General features: G+C 42.0%; 3 protein-coding genes across 3 annotated transcripts; 2 read left to right on the top strand and 1 right to left on the bottom strand. All coding sequences in view use genetic code 11, as the record gives it.

Annotated features, from left to right (window-relative positions):
* Positions 1-1,690: 1,690 nt before the first annotated feature.
* EGR_02509 (hypothetical protein) lies at positions 1,691-7,683 on the top strand (the record flags this gene model as incomplete). The annotated part of the gene is made up of 6 exons (XM_024491758.1): positions 1,691-1,892; positions 3,715-3,861; positions 4,278-4,437; positions 4,624-4,732; positions 5,689-5,851; positions 7,376-7,683. 6 exons carry the CDS (start codon positions 1,691-1,693, stop codon positions 7,681-7,683), a joined length of 1,089 nt encoding a protein of 362 aa, XP_024353909.1.
* Positions 7,684-9,202: 1,519 nt separating this feature from the next.
* EGR_02508 (hypothetical protein) lies at positions 9,203-10,249 on the top strand (the record flags this gene model as incomplete). The annotated part of the gene is made up of 2 exons (XM_024491757.1): positions 9,203-9,322; positions 10,118-10,249. The coding sequence occupies 2 exons, from the start codon at positions 9,203-9,205 to the stop codon at positions 10,247-10,249; spliced, it is 252 nt and encodes an 83-aa protein (XP_024353908.1).
* Positions 10,250-10,776: 527 nt separating this feature from the next.
* Positions 10,777-23,780, bottom strand: EGR_02507 (2',5'-phosphodiesterase; the record flags this gene model as incomplete). The annotated part of the gene is made up of 11 exons (XM_024491756.1): positions 10,777-11,173; positions 12,316-12,653; positions 13,284-13,647; positions 14,118-14,225; positions 14,710-14,987; positions 18,117-18,704; positions 19,642-19,753; positions 20,997-21,610; positions 22,719-23,054; positions 23,161-23,383; positions 23,467-23,780. 11 exons carry the CDS (start codon positions 23,778-23,780, stop codon positions 10,777-10,779), a joined length of 3,672 nt encoding a protein of 1,223 aa, XP_024353907.1.
* Positions 23,781-24,065: the final 285 nt, after the last annotated feature.

The raw sequence follows: 24,065 nt of genomic DNA, 5'->3' as shown, positions 1-24,065 counted from the left end.
TTGACCAATTATATGTTTTTGGCATTCCACAAAATGAAGATCGAGAGATGAGATAATTTGGAGATCTCGGAGGGGACGGTAGTTGCACTCTTAATGCTACCTTAATAATGCTTAGAGGAATTACGACCCTTTATATTTAGTTCAACTGATTGTCCGATAGCACACCCATAGCTGCGCGCAACATTTCTTGTGATACAACTAATTTAAGGTCTATCGAGCATGAGTAGTTCCATGCGGTGATTTGTGATTCTCGTGAGCTCTATCCCGAGAAGTTTCATTAGCATGGAAATCATAACTTACTGAAAGCAGTTAATTTATTTATTGTTGTTCAGGAAGTGGGCAAACCCATTTATCGTGCCGTAGCACACGAAGAATAAATAAATAAGTTGTGTTTGCCCACATTTTACAACTTTCCAATCATTTAGTTGCTTTCTGGTTCCTTTCATTTACCATCAATTTGGACTTCAGATGGCTTTAATCATCGCTTGACTTTATTTCAATTTGCAATTCCACCCATTTCATCTTAAGTTATAAATTCTAGAAGTTCCATTATAGTTTAAGGTCCCCAGGTACTAATCACGGGGACTATTTTAACCACGAAATATTTCTTTCGTTTTCCCATCCAATCCTGAAACTCAAAGAGGTGCATATCCTGTATTTTACATTAGCTATCAATAATAAACGACAATGTTCCATAATTTTTCCATGATAGGAAATGCAGGGTAGTATTTTTTTATTTCATTTTAAGCTGGCTCCCACTGTTTTCGCAAATATTATAGCACATTAGCCTTACCTGACAATTTACTTACCTTCAACAGCTCACCATTAAAAATTCTAATTATACATCGTTTTCTGATCAAGGAACCGCGGCTTTCTCGAGACCTATTCACAGTAAGCGGGGAGTTCGCCCACCGAAGCAAAGGATAATGCAGTAGAAAAGTGTTTATTTTGGACTAGCATCAAAAGAAAGCCGTTCTGGTGAATGAGTCACCTAAAAGGCTCACCCTGGTGTGATAACAGCTTCAAGGAGTCCCAGGCCTGAAGTAAACACATTTTTAATCAAGATGCGCTGTTATAGTGCTATAGCGCGATCCATTTGTGTCAGTTAAAATTCATAAGCAATACAAATTGAAGGATTATTGTCCTAAAAATAGGGAAATCGTGAAAGCTCATATCTGCTGCCTTTAATATGGCATGCAAGGGTAGCTCGGAGGAAAGGCCTTATTTTGTAACAGAAGTGTGTTAAAAACGCACTTTCTACTTCTACTCTCACAAAATCATTTTGGATAACATATCCTTAATTCAGAATCAAATGTAGAGTACCGATATCGAACAACGGTTACTATAGTGTGCTTGGTATTCTCCTGTTGAATTACACTACATCAATTGCTTGCAGTTGAGTAATTACACGCATGTGCTGATGATTTCGCTCTTGCCTTGTTCCATTCTTGAATGGTATTATGAACGAAAAAAAAGATGATGTTAATACGCCCATTCTATCTATAAATCATGTCCCCATTGAAAGCGGCTTTTCAAATAAGCGCCTCTGAACACCAGCCAATCGGATAGTAGAGTGGCCGAACGAATCAGACAGCTGCAGCAGAATGTTCAAATGAGTTGTCGTCAGAGCCTTTTGTTGTCTTCCGACTTATAAGGAGGGGTAAAGTCCTCCTGGGGAGCATGAGGCAGCATGTGGTACAGACCGGTGCTCCTGCTTGCCTGTCTCGCGTTGGCTGTGGGGGCGTCATGGTCTCGCTCCCCTATCGACGCCAACCTCTCGGCCCACCAGGCCGAGGAGCTCTTCGCTGCCACCGAGCGCGCCCTCGTCTTCATGCTGCGCAACTACGACGCCTTAAATCTGGACGGTGTCTTGGGCGTAAGAGTACTACAAGGTGGGTGCTCAATTTCCTTATCCTTACTCCGATTTCAATAGCCTGGCTAAATTACGGATAGAAAGGTACTTCTCTGCTTATTTTGCAATTGGCTACGCATCTCACCACTTGAATTTTAGTGCAATTTGCAGGATCTTTAGACTGTTGACTCTTTGAACTCAAAATCTGCCCAGCTAACTGTCCTACTCTCCTGGCTAGTTATACCTCAGATATGATAAAAACGTTGCCTTTAATTGCTTAGAAAATGGTGAAATAAATTTCACGTGGTGTAACGGAACAGTGTAAACGTTTTTAATGAATTAATACTGGAATAATATATATATATATATATATCTTGAAGCGCGTTCAGTACTTCCCATATTACGAAGACGGGAAGTCATACTTACTATATCCGAGTGGCCTGTAAGGTACTCACCCCAGCTAAAACGATTTATGAGGATTTGTTTGGGTTTTACAAACATAAATCGTGTCAAAAGATGGAATCAGCACTTTCCGTTGCCTGGAGATTAACTATTTTTATCAGCTGGTGCACTCATGAAAACGCTTTTGCTCACTTTTATGCTTTAAAATAGGGAAAAAATAATGAAAGCCCTAATACAAAAGGCCATCGCATGGTTTCAAAGAGGTAGTATAAATTCATTTTATTGAAAAACAAACGGAAGTATACCTTTTCGGTTTTTGTCAGCTTGAGCGGCATCGCACGGGCACCTTAAAACTTTTTGGGCCTACAAAGATGGCAGCGTTATTTCTGGATGGATGAAACAAATTTGGTTTTCTAGAATCCTAAAATGTCTATTAGGTTCTTTTTCTTGCTTGCTAAAATACATTGCAGTTATTGCTGATGGTACAGACCGAAGTAAACCCCCAATCCTAAGGTTATAAGTATGAGGTAAAGTTACAAACCAAGGTTTAACGGTGAATTTCAAGATCCAATTCAATTTCATTTCAAAAAATGGTTTCATACCTTTAATCTTTGGCCCTTAACTGTTTTACGAAGTGAATAACATCAAATGGGATTGTAATTTGACACTAAAATCTGAGTGGTTTCCTTTCTTTTGATGTTATAATGACATGCGGTATGAATGCTGTACATAATTCTCCCTCTAAAATCGTGTCGCTTTAGTAGTTCAAATACACCTCGATTCTTCATAATATTATAATGTTCTAGGCCTCATGACTAGCGCTAGTGGTTACCTAAGTCAAAAAGTTGATCAAAAATGGATCAAGAAGTCTGTACCGTACGTGTAAAACCGTGTATTCATGAAGATCGTATTCTCTTCGATCACTTCATTGTCGTAAATGGAAACAGTAGAAGTCAACGACTATCTGCGTGAATAAATGCATGTGTTTCCTCTATTCATGCCATTCCTTCTTTGCCATGGTGTGACTCCACATTCCGTGCGTTTAGTCTCTAGTGAAAAAAATAATGTCTCTATACCAGGGTAAGGCTCAAGGTCTATAGATTTAATTAGTTAAGGGTTGAAGATTTCGATATCTGTTTAGCTTCCTCAGTCAAATCTGCCTGGGATGTTGTTGAGATACTGAATATGATTGCAATCTTTGAATCATTGTTGCATCACCATTTTGTTATCCTAAGATGGACTGCAAGATAAGTGCGTCAGATTTTGTCCCATAACCTATTTTCCTCCTTTCCTTATTTTACATTTTTCGACTTCCATTTGTCAAAACTGGACAATTAATTTTAATACCCCCCATTTTCTTCTTTGCGCACAAAGATTCACTCGTTCATATGCGTAGACTTAATGAAACTGGAAGAACAATGTCATTTTTTAATCAGGCAAATACGTTCTTATTGTTGTAGGTGTCTACGACCAACTCCTTGCTGCATGTGGCCCGGATTTACCGAGGCGAATGGCTGAAAAAATGGAACAACTGCAGAAGTTGGCGAATCTGGTGGGAACACTCGGTACAGTAACTGCTGCCATCAAAACTCCTTTCTATTTTTCAAGTAAGATGTTTTCAACTGCCAAGCAATGTAGAGATATCGCCTTTTTCGCATTTATTTAACATTTAATGCAGTGCCCGCAAAAGTACCTAAAATCTATTAATAAAATGACGGATACAATTTTATTTATGGAGTGTACAGCTCTGTTCAAGCGGTAGTTTGATTTTACTCGGGTTTATGTTTACCTTTTTGGGCCAAGCATAAAATCAAAATTAGGTTTTATTAGTCCATTGGGGTTTGTTTTTATTTCGGGAACCACAACTGCAAGAACTTCATGAATCAAATGGTACGGGTTTACTTCAGGCCCGAGTGGTAATGTTTTCACTTAGGACTGATCTATTATTCCAAACCTTTAGAATTCAATACTTTTAGTCGTTTCAATGCAACAAGTGTTAGACTCAATGTATGAATACTTTTAGGAGCAAGCTTTCTACTGAATGCCGAACTTTGGCGGTTTATTCTTCCGACAAGGCATTTTGAGACCTTACCCACGACCGATATGAACTCGATATTCACTGATGACAACATTTCTGAAGTTTTATCAGATCACTGTCTCCTCGAATTCACTCAACATGACTCGTGAGTTGCAATTTTCGACTCAGCAAATGTTTGATAGTTGAACTATCAAATTCAACAGTGACACATTGGAAAAAGTTTTTGCATTCATACTTAAAGACTATTCACAGAGAAGATATTTAAAGTTATAATCCTAACGTTGTTTAGCTTTGATTATGCGTGACCACTTATATTATTTACTGTCTTTAGACACCCACAATGTGCCATTTCTCGAGAGTGCTTTGCCAATATGAATGCGGATAATCACACATCATACAGTTTAACACACCAAATCCTCTATTACCTCGTTGGTATTGGGGTGAGTTGGCGTGCTTACTTTGACGCGCATTTTTCATGTTGCTGAAAATGGACACTTTCCCAATTCAGCCGCTCCCTGCAACTTCGTACCACACGTTTTAGTTGCAAATCAGTAGCACAATGGAGTCGGCTCTCCAGATTGTCACTAATAATGAAACAAAAAGGGGAATTTGGCGAATTATCCTCAACAATGTCGATAAAGTGGCAGCCATAATAAAAGTAGATTTCATTCGTTTTTATGCTTTTCTGCAGCATTATTCACTGTGCCTCTAGTGACCACGAAAAAACCTAAATTTTACAGAATTTGAACAAAGTGAAAATATTTTAAAAAGTACAATTGAGTGAAGCATGAGTCCTCCTATTGATAGCTTCTCAGCAGGACGATTGTATTCTTTTATTTAGTTAGGACTTTAAGCCATTAGTTTTGCCCTGTAGATGGCTTTCTCACAAGTGGGTAGCTAGGAGGAGGGTGTAAAATGGGTTTCGGAAAAACTGAGTGACACGGGACTCTGACACTAAATCTTGCATTCCCCTTTTGCGGGTGCATATAAAACCCCAGTCTCACGCGTTCCTTGAATACCATTCTCACACACTCCTCCAGACATCTACATGAGGATTTAGGCTGCTGAATTCCTTAATTACTTTTCCCAGGAATACATTACGGAACAAATTAAGTACCTTGGAATGAAGTATAATGAACGTGTTCAAAATTGCGAACGAAAATGTTGACATTTGAGCTTTTACAAGCACCAGTACATTGAAGAACATTTTTAACTGCAGTACTTTCAGATTGGTTATTTTCGGAAACCGCTAGTCCTGGTCAGATCAGTTAAAATAAATGCCGCATTTTTGGTGCTAGTTACTGCCCTGATAAGGTAAACATTTCGGATTTTGATCATGACATGGCTGACAATACCCATATAGTGAAACAAAAGCATTACTTTTTTGTTTACCGAGGCTCGTTGTGATCTTCAACTGATTGATCTGGCCGGAGCAGAACCTCATGTGGAATCAGTTGAACAAAAAATGGCCCAATTTTGCGCAAAAATCGACAGTGAAGCGAGGACCCTGGCCAAAAACGACTTTCCAAAAGAGGCCCGTGACCTTTTCATGGAGCAAGGTAAGGATACTGCGCAAAGAGGCACTCATTTCAATGTCAGTGCAGCTTCACCTGCGGTTTTTGCTTTCCTATCTGCGTTTGAGGCCTCAATTCCAAAAATTCTCCTTTGAAGACAACTAACTAAGGGGATGTTTGCAGTTTCAAACTGCCTGCTAAAGTTTTTGGAGATAGAAAACACTTACTTTAGCTAGTTATATTAAAACTAGAGCTTATTGTTCTTAGGTGTACCACTGTTATTAATCTTGAAATATATATTTAAAACACATTTTTTGCAAATATAGTTAATCAAGAACGACTGCGCATGATTTAATCGAATCCACGCCCTATTTCTTAGCATTTATGACCAACCCATCCACTTCCAGCAGTGGTGGCGACAATATGGTTAGCCAGATGTAGCCATGTGGCGAGTGCGGACCTTCTGTTGCCTGAGAAGCATCAATAAAATCGGCCGTCTACGAAATCACGTCTATTAATAACCGGACTAGATGCATGTGTAGAGGTTCGTGTTGCCAAATAACTACATCGCCCAGGAAACAGTTTTATGCTGGTAATTTACCATCACTTCAAGCACTGAAAGGAAACAGCCTTAGGCAGAAGTGTAGAAAGTCAAAATTACTATATTTAACGTGGTAACGAGGTAAAACGCACCACTACGACAGGCTTGACATAATCAGTTAAGGCTAATTTTAAGCACGCATTTATGCTGAGTTGGCATTCCTTTCATCAACCTTCTGCCTTGTTCCGATGCTTAAGATGACTAATTATACGTTCGTTGTTCCAGTATTGCTTCATTTCCTATTTGCTTCTTATTATCAGGTGTTTCGAGAGCAAATTTTATCTGCTTACTCCTATCAAAACTCGCATTCATTTATAAGTAAATATGTATATGATCATTATTTTGTGCTTAAATTTAAACCGGTATTTGATTTGGTACTCGATAAAACTATTGGACAGTCTTTCTGTCTTGTGTTTAGATCTCGGGCATTAGGCCTTACCAGCCACATCAAAGTAGTCCTTCCCCTACATTTGTTTTGGGTTTCCGCAATTTAATGATCTTGTCCTCGACCTCCAAGATTGCTTCTGCTAAAAAAGCAAAAATTACTTGCACATGAAATGTGTGGTGGTGTTAAATTTAGGGACATGAAGCGGAGCAAGAAAGGCAATTCTTGAAGGTGGACGTGAACTAAAGGATTGATCAAATTGAATTTGATTAATCTTACTAATAAATACCCGAAAACCAACGCATCCACTGACAAGCTAATCATTCAAATTTAAGAACTTCAGCAAGCTTACCTTTAATTTAATTGATGTTTAACAAATTGTTGCTAGATTTTTTCAACTATTTAGACAACACAAATGACGCGATTTATCTCTAGAAACGTTACACATTGTCCGTGTGGTACCATTCTCTTCATTTTGACTAGTTTACTGTGCGTGTAACAAATACCCCACTCTATTGCTCCGCTATCCGTGGGCAATATTAACAATCAAAGCAGCAACATATCATTGTTTCATTGATTCAAGTTGGAATGTGTGGAGTGGCAGGATTCACACAAATCGCACGTCCGGAGTGGTTGGACCGGATAGTGACCTGGCAGAATCCTCACTCCGGCTGCTACCACAGATTCCGCGGTGAAAATTTCGACCCGGAAAACTTCAACCCATTGCGCTACGGCAACTACCGTAAACGCTCCGAGAGCTGGATGCGCGGTGGGAAGAGCGCGGAAGAGGCGTGTTTCTCCCACCGCACCGCCGTCGCCCTCATCGCTCTCGCCGCCTTCGCTCGGCGTCTCGCGGAGCAGCTCGTCTCCCCTCTCTCTCTCCCACCCTAACCTCCGCCCCTCTTCATTCCGTGGCTCTGATATCCACCTTTCCCCGTGAGCACTCGACCCCCCTCCATCATCGCCAACATTATCCTATCTTCCTCTTGCACTTAATAATGTATGCTTAGTTATCGCAAATAATGTTTACTGCATTATTAGTTACGCTATTCTGACTAGTACACATAGAAATAACTGGCCCTTCGATTGTGAGGAATTTCTGAGGCAAAATGGATCAGAGTCAAGTGACGTCACCAAAAATGCCCTGGATTACGTTTTTTTAGCCCCCTTTCAAAGCTGCTATTTAAGCAGATAAAATTTAGGTCAATGATCCCCATTAATCTCTGCAATAGCATGTGGTATAAGACATATCTGTAAATTACCTCTTTAGATGCAAAAAAGTGCGTGACTGAAAAAGATCCCCATGAAGAAATTCGGGAACAACAGCAACTAAAATTGAGTAACTCGTGTTCGGAAGAGATGTTTTACTATCTGACTATTTCTTCTTTAAAAGAAGAACATTTTATGTTGTATTTAGTAATTAAAGTGTACTTAATGAAGTTTATGAAGGTGAAAAGTAAAGACGGTCAAATAAGGGCTGTTTTGAAATTGCTAAGTGAATTTGTTTAATTGCGAATATTACAGGATTCGAATCTACATAAGGCATGAAAATTTAATTTACTAAGTTAATGATTGTCTTACAAGGGACCCAAAGTCAATTTAACTCTATTAGAATTTGTGATCAGCAAGAATTTAATCACACACATTAATTTGCCTTTGAGGTTGTATTAAAAAGCACAAAGATCCTTGTGGACTCACCATAGAGAAAAAAAGGAGAAAGTAGCCGCGAATATTTTAGCCTTTCCAATGGAATAAACGCAATGTAAATGGTAAATGCTGTCGGCTTAAATTCTATATGCTTGTCTTTTCGGGGGCAAGGTAAAGAAGATATGGCTACGGGGGAACTCCTGCAATCGGATTTGGCTACTCACATTTAATGGCCCATAATTATGCAATAATTCCGCCAGACATGACACTGGATGCGCTCCAATTGACGATTACTTTTAGAGCCATCTTGCTGCAACGTAGATGTGTGACTTTTGTACTACAATGTACCACCAATAACGTTCCCAACCGTAAAGGTACATTTAAAGAACGCCAAATCTTGGTCTTGGGCGGCACCACTTATCAGACACGGTAAAGACGATGTGTCCTCTCGCCCCTTGAATTAGCACTTTGCTACCAGAGGATATGCACTTGATAACTTGGCCAGCAAATACTGTTGTAGAGGTAATAGTTTTGTTGCGGAAGTACCCGACTAAACAGTCCTCTTTTGTTCAATGGCATTGAAAACACAGAACAACCGCAGGAAAATGAAATTTTTCAAAACTGGATAAGAAATGTCCGCAGATGGAACAGGACTTTAAGGATAATGATAATACTGTCAGCAACACATTAACAATGCCGTCCTACAACTATTTGGCACGGACTACGATATGCTTTAGTTTACGCAATAAAAGAGGCTGAGCATATGTCGCTTCCTGTGATTTCATTTGACCGTGAAGCTTTGTCAGAAAATAGGGGGAAGGTCATAAGTCTTTTATCAATGCAACAACTGAATACAATAATGCATAATCATAATCATGAACCGGTATGTTGAAATAGCTTACCATAGAAGAAATCGAGTTTAAAACAATATAATCCTCTTTCTTATGGAAGTCGAAGAATATTTGTGTCATTGCACTTCACTATCTAAGCCAAATGAATTCGAAATTTCCTCGGTGTTCTACAGGTAGCAAGTTGAAAGAAAGCTTAAGACTGAACCAACTACTGCGAATGCGGGAGAGTGGTTTTTCTTCATACACCGATCTTATCCACCCATTTAAATTGGTTAGTACCAGTCTGTATCAAGTCCGGACGGAAATGATAGTCTCTTAAATATTCGATCTTAAACCGGGCCTAAGAGTTTTGTGAGTTAAGTTTGCAGGTAATCCGTCTCCACTTTGTTGCCCTACCTAAAGGGAAATTTCTCAAGCTGATTGTACATGAATTCCGACCCATATTAAGACTAGCAACTCCAATAAAAACAGCAGACTCACATTTCAGTAAAAACACGCCCTCTGGAGACTCTAACATGTGGTTCTGGAATATTGTAAAAAATTGTTTTTAGTTGAATATATGTTATCATAGCCAATCAGTATTTCGTGATTCAGACTTCACGACGATGGAGCCCAGGAATGTCCTCACGTCGCTCACGTGATTTGGCCTCCACCACGTCTGAAAGGCCATAATACTTGGAATAAAATGTTTAGCATCGTATTCCCTAAAATAGATGCGCCCTAACACATCAGCAATTTTAAGAGGAATAATAGCAGGTAAAAATGGGTACTTGCTCCCATATTGACACTAAGTTAAATCGTTTGGTTGCAACTAATTTTTAAAACAGGTCCCGGTGGTTCAATTACGTCTATGCAGCAATCAACCTCAAAGATATCAATTAAGATCTGGTAATAAGGAGTTCTTTTACCCTACTTTCTTGGTATTAACTGGTCAGTCTTTTCAAATAATGACCGACTGAAGAAGGGTAGCCGAACTTCTTTAGCTCTGTTCTCCATAGTGGTGCATCCTTCATCTAAACCCCAGAAAGCATAATAATCATCCCGGGACACACGTGCAACCATCCCATTTATTGACAATTTGCGGAATCCACCACAGTCACCAACCCACCCGCCTGGATTCCCACATCGCTTACGGCTGTTAACACAACACGGCTAATCGCGCCTTAACGAATCATCTTCAAATCTCTATGTAGCTAGTAGCTACTGGGCAGATAAGGGGTCTAAGTTGATGCCATCGCGATCTTTTGTTCAAGTAATCTATCCATCTCAAAGTCACCATCCTCACGCACCCTTCTGCTCGAGAAATGGAACGACCACCAAATTAATGCGACCCGGATCGTCCACTACAGTTACTAGCTCGAATGGCCTATACATCTCAAAATTCGATACTATTTAATGATCATGAAGAGAAGACTTTAATAACGACATCACTGCCACAGGGCAAATATTTCATTAAGTGTTAAGAGGAAATAGAGGTGACGGTGGATCATTCGAGAAGAAAGTCGACAGCAAGAGAGAGGTGATCGGAGGGAAACTGAGAATTGGGGAGGGTGAGACCACCCTTAGCCTCGGGAAGGAGGGGTGGAAAGGCGGGTTGAGCGCTGCGGCCATCCGCCAGCACCGCCGCTTCGGAGGGCACGGGGAAGGCATGCGCCACCCGCAGGCACGCCTGTTGCTGATCTGGCGTCGCGTACAGCACCGCGTCCAGGTTAGCCTTGAAACCAGGGACTATATTTGTGTAGACGCCATCCGGTAGAGGTATCGCAGCCTCCAGCACTGGCCCTGGTACCTCCCCGTCTTTCACTGCCCCCGTTAGATTCTGGTAGGGCTCCGAGTCCAGGTCTGCATTCAAGTCTGCAGCCAGGACTATCGGCAACGGTTCTCTGTAAATCAACATCCGACATTATGCAAGCCTTGGAGATGAAATATTTCCATCAAACTAAGTGCACTTAATGCGATACAGTGCCTGATCCATATCAAGGGTCATTTTTGCTGGCAAGAACCGTTTGCAGGCTGTCAGAAAAAAAGTTTGGTAGTTGCAAATCAGGTCATCCACACTTATGAACAAAGGTCAGCCAACACGTGTACAAATCTACAAAGGAGTAAGCTAATCTGATAAAACAATGCTGTTGAAATAGAAGTGAGTAAGATATATACTTTCCTTTCTATGGGCAACTTTAATGCAGTAATGCGTTTGGAACACTAGATCACAAAATGCGTTTGTCTTATTACGTCTCAACAAAAAATAAGCGCTTGCGGAGAAAGGAATGTCCGATTTTCGAGAAGTTTTCCAGTACAAAGAATATGGCAAATGATAGACAAAGGATTTTCAAGTTCAGGTCCATTTTACGTGAGCAAAGTGGGGTTGAACCCTTCCTATGGACAGCTGCCTATTTTTACCGAGAAATCAACTTCCTTACCTTTACTTTTTTCAATGCTGAATATTTTCTGGCCGAGTACACATTACCAACTTGTTGGCGAATGGTCGGTTACGAGGTACTTGGAAATTTCAACATCTTCATACAACATTTCGATGGTTGCAGAAAATCCGACACACGTAAAAGGTATTCATCGGTATGTGGTGACGGTAGAGGGCAAGCTTGATGGCGCTTCCTCATCCGACACTCAATTTACTTCAAATGCTAAAATGTTGCTGAACCAGTAATCGTTTTAAAATACATTGCTTGCTCGTGTTTTTAAGACTTGCTACCCAACACCAGTTCATCGCCATTCATCTTGGAAACAGTTTACGTATTATTTTCCCAAGATATCGACAAATGTATTATGTGTTCATAAGTTGGACCCCCGCAAGTTTTCCCCACAATTTTCTCACAACAATTGTTCTGCTAGAGGCAGTGTGATGAAAGATGAATGTGCATTCACTAATGACCTCCACAAAAGTCCCAGGTCACTAAAAAGCTACGGAATCTCAAGAAAATCGGACTTTTTGAAATCAAAAACCTGAGAGAGACGAATAAGATGCTCACACTTCGGTTTACTGATGAAATAAAAGTACGAAGCCTACTTTACGGCGAGATCCCGAGCTAGCTGGAGGAGGAAGCGGCGGAGAGTGAGGCACTGGATGTTGCGTAGTTTGAGGGCCTTTGGATGGAAGTAGAGGTGGGTACAGGCGAGAAGGAGGCGGTGTCCAGTGTGGCGACACTCGAGGAGACACACAAGGACACCGTGGGCACGCGCCCCCATGCAGAGGTCGAGCGGCACCTCGCCTGACGCAGCCAGGGCGTGGTAGGCCCGTGCCAGGTCCTCGTACTCTGCTTCCGCGTGTAAAATCAAGGAGTCCAGCGCCACCTCCTTCACCAAACAAAATCGCTCACGCCGGAAGAAAATTGCCACGCCCTCCTCCTAGGTTGCGTGCGTGCACGTACGTGGGTGGGAAAGTGGTCCAATGAAGGGCAGAGTTTAAGCTCACCTTTTATCATTCCACCTAATTCTTTCTCCCATTAAACAATGCTCAAAGCACTTTCTTGACAAACCTTTTCAGGGTAAAACTCTTCAATAAAACGACTGAAATTTGGAAATCACCATCAAGACGAAATAAAATAAGTTATGCAATTTCATGAGTAATTAAGGTGTGACTGAGATGCAAATGAGTTATCCCATGGGATAGTATACTATTTACCAATAGCAGTCATTAATTTGAGCAACAGGAGTAAAAAAAGTTATTTTACAAATCACTGGGACGATTAGAATGAATAGACGAAATGCGTTACTTCCCAAGGAGGGAAAATTACGCAACCTCCCTTATTTCTAAACAATTCTTCGCACAGTGTTGCCTTAAATTTTTTTTGTAGGAGTGAGTTAACTAGGATTTGCAACTAAGTTTTATTGGAAAAGGAATGAAAGTTATTTCGTCACCACGAAACCGGAAGGCCTAAAAGCAATTCTGCTTCATACCAACAATGGGGAATAAGAGTACTTAATTAAGTGAGCGCATTTAATGAATGGAAGTGCAAATGCAGGACACATTCATACCTTACGCGGATAGGAGTCGACAGGATCCGACGGTGGCAAGGATGACAGCGCACTTGGGACGTTTATCAACAGCTTGCTGAGGAAACATCCCTCGAATTTGCCGGCCTGTTGGAGGAGAAAGAACAGACGGCGCTGGAAGTGTGAAGTGTCCACTTCCTGCAAGCAAAGGATGTCCGCCTGGTAGGCGAGCAGTTCACGGTAAATGAGGGGAAAGCGGTACTTCGGATCTAGATAGGCCGGTGGGCAATGGCGAAAAAAGTAGGTGCGAGCGCTCTCCGTGCCGCTGTACATGAAGGCCAGAAGGTTGTAGCAGATCAGTCGAAACTCATTCGTCCCCTTAATTCGACTCGCGATCTCCTTGAACCTGTGTACATCAGATCATTAAACTGGACTTTTAATCAAGGATAATTTCATCCGTCACTAATTCCACTTTAAGGCATTCTATCAATCGAGTAAACAAACGCTAAACTGTTCACAAATGAAAAATTCACCCACCGTCTTTGTGAGGAAACATTACAGGGACAAGTGTCCGTAATAATCACGCTTCGCAGTGGATTTAACGATAGCCTGATAAAATGAGCTGAACTTCATCTGTGAGTAGTTTAGATACCTGTATCAAAGGTTATGCATTGCTTACAGCAATTTGTTTTGGCTTTATGCCCAGAACTTTCCAATTTCCTACCCCTAGTAAAAGCATGTAAACAGCACCATTTAAGTAATTGTTCTGTCTGCATTGAATTTATTCCTGCCCCATTTAATAGATTTATGATGGGCAGCCTAGGTGTTTATTTCTTGACCACGTGAAACAAGCCTCTCTCCTGCCCGCTCACTCACCTGCGCGCACACACACGACTGGCTGTTGCCAGGGTCGAGGAACGGGAACTGGAACACGCGGGAGTCGTGACACAGTACATATGCACTAGTCTTATTGCCTGCCTTGGCCTGGATTAGTAGAGTACCACATCAATTACCCTTTGCAGTGAAATCAACCAGCCACGCCAGGCGGTGGGAGTGAGCAAAACAAAGTGCGAGAGGGAAGAATGAGACCTGTGGACGTAAGATGCAACGCTAACATTTCTCTTACCGCCATGAAGCGGTCAGACGCGTGTATGTAAGATTGGCAAAAGCTAAATTGTCCCCAATTGCACCATTTCCAAAGCCAACCGAACAGTAGGTGTTTACAAGGGCAGAACAGCAGCACGCACACACACGCATACAGAACGCTTGGATGGCTGCGCTCACTGCGGGAGCAAGGTCACACAAGAGTGTGGCCTCCTGAACGCATACAGGGACAGAGCCAGGACATCGCAAGGAGAAGCGAGCCTTTCATTGGTTAGCATGAGCTGGCCAGAGTGAATCACGATGATAAGGCACGATGACAAATACAATGATTGTGATGTTTGCTGTCGAAGTTACGAAAACTGACCTTTCACAAATAAGGTTTTGAGGAGGTGCCTCAGTGATGGGTCCCGAGGAGACGATAAATTGGCCTAAGAAGGGAAGCAGATGGGGCATTGTTTTACTGCTGCAGAGGGCAGACAGCTCGGGTTCGCCGAACGGCACACCGGGGAGACCACCTGAGTCGAAGGGAAGCACCCTCAGGCGGACGAATCGGCCGATGTGTTCGGGTCGTGGGGTGAACACAAAACCCTCATGTACCATCTCCTGCCCCTCCCAGACAGGATCCGGCGCCGATTTGGCCTCCTTTAGAATAAAAGGATCGATAATTAGTACCTCAATATGAATTTGAAGTGGGAAATAAATCGGTTAAGGCTGCTACAGTGGTAATAGACTATTCAGCCTCGTACAGTATTAGAACCAAAATTATTTTAGTCCCATTCAAAATTAACCCTTCTTCAACGGAAATAACTTGTGCAAGATACTGCTTGATCCCATTCTCGTGAAAAAGGTCCAAAATTAATTGTCAGTGTGTTTTAAATCGGACGTCAACCAACTCAAAAAGGCTGACCACGAAGCGGAAAGTTTGGTTCGGGAAACAAAAATGTCAAAAACTCACAGGAGCCCTACAGAATAGTTTAAAGTTTGCACGAAATAATTGTTTTTTTTTTGTACTTAAAATGCGGTGTGAAAACACACTTTTAGTTTACCTGACCATTCCGAGTGCATGATGCACAGTGCCGTAACAATCGAGAGTAGTCGGACGAAACTGGGAACTAGAGCAGACTGTCCCATCTCAAAAGCACTTCGTTTACATTGAAAACGCACTATTTACCAATTACTCTACTCAGGACATGCAGTAATACTACACGTTGAAAAACAGCTGAATGAAGTAAGTAGAATTCGGAATTGATTATGATTACTTAATAATTAATACAATTAACAGGTTATGGTACGCTGAGCAAATGCAATAATGTTTTGCAGGAGGGGTCTGGTTAACTCTAGGGAATGGAGGGCATGTTAACTTGGTGATGCCCAAAAAGGTATCAACCCACACTTGTCAAGAGTATGGGAGTGGAAGGTGTTGAACCAAAATATGCACACACACACATGCGCATGGTCGTACGTGTGAGGAAGGGCGGCACGGGAATGCTCAGACGAGTAGAAAAACTGGACATGGCATGAGCTCGGACGCTGTCGTCACATTTCCTCCATTCCGCTCGCCTTTGGTTTGCATGTAAACCGCAAGTTAAGAATGAGTCAAGTTTTAACTTCGATTCAACCAAGGTGGGTTACAGTGAGAAAGTTCAGCTTACAAGAGACTCTGTCAAAAAATTCCCAAAAATGCGCGCGTTTGTCAGCGGATTTGACCGAGCAAAGACGAGTTTATGTGTTTCTGTCATCAATCTTCTGGCGGGTTGCGTGTACTTTAATTTTGCAGACACGACCTACCAGATTTAAATCCGATTATTTCCACCAAGTGAGAGCCCACTTTGTGGCAGTGATTATTGTCACGGATACTTCATCACATGTCACAAATTGATTTATACACGGCACCAAGCAACCGCAGAGGCGCGACCAGGACTGGGGAGATGGGAATTAAGCGTAACTCGAAAATGAGTCATCTGACGAATCAGAACAGAGCACTGTATCGCAGCGCACAACCCTAGGCCACGCAGCTGACTGCATTCGAGGTCAGCATCCGTACAAGGATTACTACCATTAAGCACAGAAAACATTTTCAGTACTAGTTTATCCCGTTTCGGTGTGTGCGCATATCATCCACCTTTAGGGTGAAAGGAGAGGGTCACGTGCATTGCTAGCGTGAGGCGCTGAGACGCAAGTGCATGGCCACGTGAATTCCATGCGTGCTTTAAAAATTCATGCATTTGGGAAATAGCAGTTGTCGAATGGTAACGGGAACTAACCAATGTGTTTGAACCAGAAGCATAACTCTGAACAGACATCGAACGGATTGGTACAGGCACGGGACAGGATATTTTAGGCCAAAATTACAGATAATTATCGTAAATCAACAACCTGATTGTCTAATGGGGCACACATGAGCAAGGTGATGAAACCAACGTCCTTTACAGTCACAGAAGCAAATGCAACTCAGCAACTCATCGCGATTGGGCGTACACAGGATGGAGTCTACATAGTATCACATTAGCGCTAGATGTAGCAACTTCTGCACAAGGAGCATCGCCTACACCTTAAGAACAACGTATGAGTAAGTGATGGCAAAATTATTTACAGGAGATTATATTTATAGCCGATTTTAGTGAATATTTTACAGTGAAACAGGTAGCATCTAAACACCGCGGCTAGTACTGGTGAAGTGAAAAAGATCTTGGGGACATTAATTTTACCCGACACGGAAATACATTAGCCACTTTGATTGTGAAAAGCCAATTCACCTTCCCTTTCTCACAAATAATTGCAGATGACGATAAAAAGGGCATTTTTGGATGTTTTCACAAAAAGTCGCATGCCGTAGGGTCTCAAAGCAAAAACAAAGGAGGATGAGAGGAATACATTTCGCACATCATTAATTGTGTCAAACAATAATTTCAGTTATGATGAAGAGCGAACAATGTCATAATAAGGAAATTGACTTATGCCCCGAGTAAATGTGATAAGCAGTTTTTAAGGAATAGATGAGGAGCACCATATAGGAGTGCAATGGAAACAGGTCTCTGGAAGAACAACTTTTATTCCAAGCTGATTGCATTCGAAAGGGAAATCGCTGTTCCCCTGCGGCACCTAAACGATCATGCATACACAAGAGAGACAAACGGATGATACACTTTCCAGCAATCCCGAGTGCGTGAATATAAATCCAAATGATTCATGGAACCATCCCTAATCGACGAATGGAATTCTTCTGGCACCATTTCTTTCTGGTTAAATATAAGCAAACCACAGAAGTACTCTAAACACGAGCATTCTAAACATAGGACCTCACATAGGCAGCTACTGAAGCAAAAAACTCCAACTATCCAACATGATCAGAGTGTTATCATGGTGTGTTTAAGAGCTATGTCATACATACAAAGGTAATATATGTATATTCCTGGGAGTGAAATTATTTAACCCTCTTATAGTTCAATGATACGCATAAAGTGCATTATGAATGCTCGAATTAAACAGAAAAACAACTGTTTGCGTATGAACGCATCACTGATGTTTATTTATTCGACCCTTTCAAGGACTTGAGTGTTTGCTTCTTAATCATCTTCATACAATCCGCATTATAAGCAGCACTAGTTGGCTAATGTCGGAAAACGTGCATCTTATGATCCTAGAAACACACTAGCATCACTCAATCACTTATGGTCAGAATTAAAATAAGAATGTGGAGCTTTTGATCGGAAAGATATTACTGGCTTAGCGGAAGACGAGTAGTTGAGGCCCTAGGAGGACTTAACTTACCGCAGAGACAAACCACTCGAACTTCGACCTTCCTAAATCCAAGTTTTCTCCAGCTATTGCAGGGAAGGCAGGGCACCCCACAAATAGTGTCAAATCCAACTTCATGCTCTTCACACAGGCGGGATTGAGTCGGACATCAAATACGATAACTTTCGGGGTGTCTGCCTCAATGCACAGCTGCATTTGCATAGGTTGAGATGCGGAGAAGATGGAGCCCAGTGTATCGGAGGGCTTCCATCGGTCATCATCCAGTTTGATATCAACTGCCCGTAGGCAAACGCTAGGATTACTCGCTTTGGAGTTTTTGTGAGATCGATCGAAGTATTTGTTGATGTTCTCAATGAGACGCGTCGCAAAGCTGGAGAACTCCTCAGTGGCAGGGCGCTTCAGGGCGAAGATGCGACCGGGTTTGGTGCCCAGACCAAGGGTGAGTTTGGGGAAGAATGGCAGTTGGAACTCAAAGCGATCAATGCCATCACTCGAGGATGAGACAAAGAGGCACGACGGATGATGTAGTTTAATGTAATCGTAACTCATTTTTCGAATCGAGATGAGTCGCGGTCGTGAAGGGAAACGAAAGTAAATTACCTAAAGAAAAATTGCAGAGAAGACAAATTGATCTCATTAAGGAGTTACTATTTGTAGATTAAAGCTATGCGCATGATGCCATATAGTTGCGAAATAGCTCACTAGTATTAAATTTCATGGAGAATTACTCCGTAGAAGTGAATTGAATAAGCACAAAGTATCCAAAGCTTCTGTCTTGCGGAGATATTCAAGATGTCTAATAGGGTGCACGTACAATTGCTAATACACGTCTTGGAAATTTGGAAAATTTGACAGACGTCAGAAATGGCAATAAGAACTTTCATTTATCACCACAAGTAGATCAAAATAAGGTTGGGATAAGTGACGAAAATTAAATAATTCTTAAAAGCAAAATAGCACTCAGATTAAAGTAGCAAAGAACCATTTGAAAAAGGAGGACGGAAAAAAGTGGTAGCATATCTACTTAAGGGACATATGAGAAAGATTGTGGATGAAGGCAATGCAAAAAAACAAGCCTGAAGATGTTGGCACTCGAGGGCTCCAACCATCCATTTACGATAATCGTACTAAGGCACCGGCTAGTACAAGTTTGGTACAGAAAATCACAAGGACAACTTGAGGAAGACTAATTAGACAATGTCTCGTAAGGGAACTTAGCAACGTAACCTCTTCACGAGCAAAAACACGTGCATACGTCGTGCTGTACCTATGGTTTGGTGATGGTTAGATAGAAATAATAAAATGCCATCGATTTGCAATAAAACACTTTGGAAGACGTTTCCAATGAGTTACCTCAGAAGCATGACCTTAGAAGTGTACCCGAGGCCAGAACACTTCTCAAATCACGAACATGAATATTTGGAGAAAAGATGGAGACTAGTGAAGCTAAGGGGAGTAAAGGCGTTGAAAAAGTAGTAACTTACTCCTAGTGTAAATGCAACATTTCAAAAATATCTATGATCCAAAAAATACTCACATGCATTTCTTCCTCAAAGGAAGTCCCACAAATAAGAAACAGTTTTATGCAGAGGCACACGGGTATGTTAAAGCAGAACACGAGGTCAGACGAAGTTGCAAGGTTGATAGATCTAGCATAATGCAGTACCAAATTAAATCACCAATGTCTTGGTGGACTCAAGATATGTATGAACAGTTTTAACACTAAATTATCAATTTCGGTGGTGGTATTAAGCTCAAGCATTGTTGTCCCCAATAGGTAGATAAATCAGTGTCATTGGATTGAAATGGAGACTTCAATCAAAGCAAAATATAGACTTTGTCAATATTTTGGAATCAAAATGAGCGTATTAGCCACATGAGCGACGGTTAAAATAAGTGCAGCGAACGAAGACCATGCAACCGCCCAGAGACGTGATAAGCCTCTCAAGGGGCGGCATTTATTGTGGGGCACCTGCGCCCTCTTTCCTCCCACCCAAATTGCACTTTGCTACGCCTCATCGCCCATTTGTTTCGGCCAGGTGCGCAAGTAGGAAGTTGGACGTTAAATGCACCAACGCACGCAGATCATTAAATTACCATGCTCGGCTGCGCCCTTAGATCTCAAGTTCAAAGCCTGACCATAACTATGGAAAAGCATAGTATTCAATTGTGAATGCGAATGCTACAACTTCCAGAAAAATAGTATCAAAGTGAGAATTTGTGGATTTCAAAACGACAAAAACGCGACATAAAGCACACAACGATCAATTCCCCAATATTTCAAGCCTCGAAACCATAAAAGTGCTACATGACGAGCTGGGGAAAACGCGTAGCGAAAGCAAAATCAAAACAGCCGTCATTCGATATCAAACCATTTATTAGAACTTCGGGATGACAAAACTCCCGAGACAGAGGAACCATGTTTCGAACAGAAATTGCTGGACATATAGGCAAGAGCACCAAAAACTAAGGGACCTAGAGGAGCACCTGCTCTATGGAAATGCAGTAAACTTGCCGGGCACAAATTTAATCAAATGCGATTTGTAACGCGCTTCTACAAGCTAGTCACTAAAGTGAGCACAAAAAAGCGGCGAGTTGCACCAATTATTAGTCAGTCAAGCCAAAAGAGGCGCTAAGACCTGGATGCAGAGAAAACCGTGTTTGAAAAGAAGTAAACATATCATATTATAGGAATATACACATATGCACGAGGGAGAAAATTGAAGATAACATAGACGAGTGTGGATGAACAGAAATAGCAATTCCTATACTTAATTGAGATCAAAAACAACAAAAAGGCCTTATAGGGATCGCTGGACAGAAGAGAGTGGGAGAGGGGAAAGAAGAGAGGAGGGACATGAGGTGGGAGAGGCAAAGCGCTAATGAGGCGACTGTTTCGTCGAGGCGATAGGGGCAGTCTGGATTGGTGGTGGTGGGCACTCCTGATGGTGCTGCGCCGACACGATAACCACACGACGCGGATGCCCCAAACCTTGAGAAGGCGACGCCATGTTGGGCGCCGGGGTGACAGGAATGGAGACAGAAGGAGTGGTAGGAGAACTGATCACCTCCACATTGCTGCCTACCACCACGTGGTGGTGGTGCTGTTGTTGATCCAGGGGTGGTCGGGCCGTTCGCGCCTTCAAAACAGCCGTGTCAAGTGCTGAGAAGGTGGTGGACGCCGCTGGCGTACCAGAAGACGACGATGACGTCGAGACTACGACAATGGGCCTCCCTCCGCTAGAAGTAGAAAGGGAGTTTGAAAGACGTATGCGCTGTGGGACGACGCCTCGCGACGTGGAGGAGGGAACACCACTTGACGGCTCCAAGGTGATGAGGCGCGTCATCGGTGGTGAACTTGTTGTCACAACAGTGGTCGCAGAAACTGGTGGTTTGGAAGCAACCGTGTGGGGGGGTGCTATCGACTGCTGCTGCTGCTGCTGCTGTAGTTGCAATGCTGCATAGCTCAGTTGAGCCAGACCTGAGGACGGAATTCCCGTGGAAGGCTACAAGTCAAATAACTTTGCAGCCATAAATAGTGGAGGATTTCAAAAAAAAATAAAAGAAATCAAAACCTGCTTTTAAAAGAGGGCACCCATCTGTCCAATTAAAATAGAAACCATTTTGGTCCAAATAAGTACATTAAGTTAGTTGAAACGCTTGTAGCATATTTCTTGACGACTACAAGCCAATATGGAGCTCTCTATTTTACCAAAGTAAATTTAATATATGAGTCTTCAGTAATAGTCACGTACGTTGTTAGTAGACTTGTTACTTCTAGCACGATGTGCCTTTGGCATCCATCACCCTGACTAACTTACTATACAAATTGGCCCGGAAGATGATGCGCCCAAAGACAAACACTTAATTTTCTTGTCTGAAACATGTTTATAACATGCGCCTTAATTCGTTGAGAAGTGAATCCCACAAATCTTGCATCTATTTGTAGTCAAATTTAACCTATGCAAGAACTTGAAAAAAACCTAGATATGCAATTGAATAGGTAAGCCTTAAGTTTAATCAATAATGCGGTGAAGCAGTAGGGGATAAAAGTCAAAACCGCACCGATTTTATCAATTTTCAAGGGCAAATTTTTGCGAAATAGAAGTTTGGTGAGCACTGAAGACGCACTCAAACTAAGTGAATAGTAAAAAATAGCAGAAGAGCAAAATAAACTAATACCAAATAGACCAGTAGACTTATAGCAAATAAACCATACTGGGCGATTTCGATCTAACACAGTGAAACGAAAGCGTGCACATCGCAGTTAGCCTTTGCCCTTTTAAGATAATAAGTACAAAGTGCATAATCGAGCCACTCAAACAGGCAGTAGTCAGGTGGAAGATGTCGCACATCGCGAGGAAAAATAAGCACGTGGTAGTGTTTAAGTGTACATTTAATGAAACGAAATAAGTAGCTCAAAATCATGCGAAGGTACTTAGCGAACAAATTTGTCTAAACACAACTAAATGACTTGTGAAAATAAGTGGTGACATGACAGACCTTTCCAATCGTGACAACTCGGCACGGATAGCTTCAAAAGAGACTAAACTTAGCCGCACAAAAATGGTACAATGATAAAAGCATTGGGTCCTTGATAAAAACCCGATTTACCGGATCATCTGGAGACGACGTATTACTGCTTGCAGGTTGGTGTTGTTGTGAAACTACACGCAAAGGAATCGTGAACCCCGTTGAGCTGTTGCAACTGCTACCAGTGCTACCGCAATTGAGAGCGTGCGCTGCAGTGGTAGGGGTGGAATTCCCTGTAGAAGACGTGACAGGAGAGGATGAAGTGACGGGCAAAGTGGATGGAGGCGGCGGAGCATTGAATGACCCTGAAACGCCTGCCTGATTGAGAGGAACTCCTGATTGTGCAACAGCTGCCGCCTGGGTCAGTGCATACTCATCATTCTCCAGTCGTTGATAATTTCGATAAAGATCCTGAACCTATTAAAGAAAAAATTAAAAACCCAAGTCGACATTTTAAATTCCATACAAAAGTATACCTCTCGTTTGTTTTAATGAACGACCACATCTACAATTATGGGCATACCTGCCGTTCAAGAATTTCATTCTGTCGCGTCAGCTCATCCACACAAAACGAGTGTTCGCGATTCGACTTTGTCAGTGTTTCAATGTACTCAGCAGCCCGTTGGAGCGTTACAGCTCTCGAAGCTTTCGAGCCCCGCAAACTAGGAATGGCTTCACGCAGATCGCAGTAGCTACCCTTTATGCTTGCACGTCGTTTCCGCTCTAGATGGTTGTGATGATCCCGCCTACAAGAGAACACACTGTTTTTACGAATAAAATCGAGGCTTAAAAAAAATTGGGAGGCAGAGTAATACACCGAAATACAGACCGATTATCGTCAGAGTGGTCGGGCATGACTCTGTCACTGGCATTCCGGTATCGGCGAAAATCTGTTCTGTGGCGGCCGTTACCACCTATACTGACTTTTCCTCCGTGATGATATGAGGATCGAGATGCACAGCCATCACTGCGTCTGTCCCCTCCATTGCTAGGGCCTTCGCCACTAGCTGCAGCACTGGCGCCATCCATATCACCATCGTAGTCACTCAGACAGTCATATCCATCATCATCTTCCATATCATCATCGTCTCCCGCATAATCTCCTTCATCGTAGGATTTTGATGCGGAAGCATAGTGTGACATATTGAGTTAAGGCAAACGACGATCAGAAATGCAGTGGCATATAGCCTAAAGAGAGATAAACAACAGAAAATTTAGTTATCAAAAACGAGAAACAAGCTTGCACAGAAAAAGACGAGGCTTTGGGCTTTTGACTCAGCGAACAGAAAGTATATTATGAGAGAGAACTTAACAGCGGGGAGACTTTATTTGTAATGACAAAGACTTGGTTCAACTACCCAAGTTTAACGTTTAATCATAGAAATGGCATTTATGCATACCCAAAATATGACGATAAGAAGAAAGTAT

Source organism: Echinococcus granulosus (genome assembly GCF_000524195.1).
Source record: "Echinococcus granulosus chromosome Unknown EG_S00011, whole genome shotgun sequence".
NCBI classification, from domain to species: Eukaryota; Metazoa; Platyhelminthes; class Cestoda; order Cyclophyllidea; family Taeniidae; genus Echinococcus; species Echinococcus granulosus.
The sequence above is the reverse complement of the archived record's forward strand: the minus strand, read 5'-3'. Positions and strand labels throughout refer to the sequence as shown.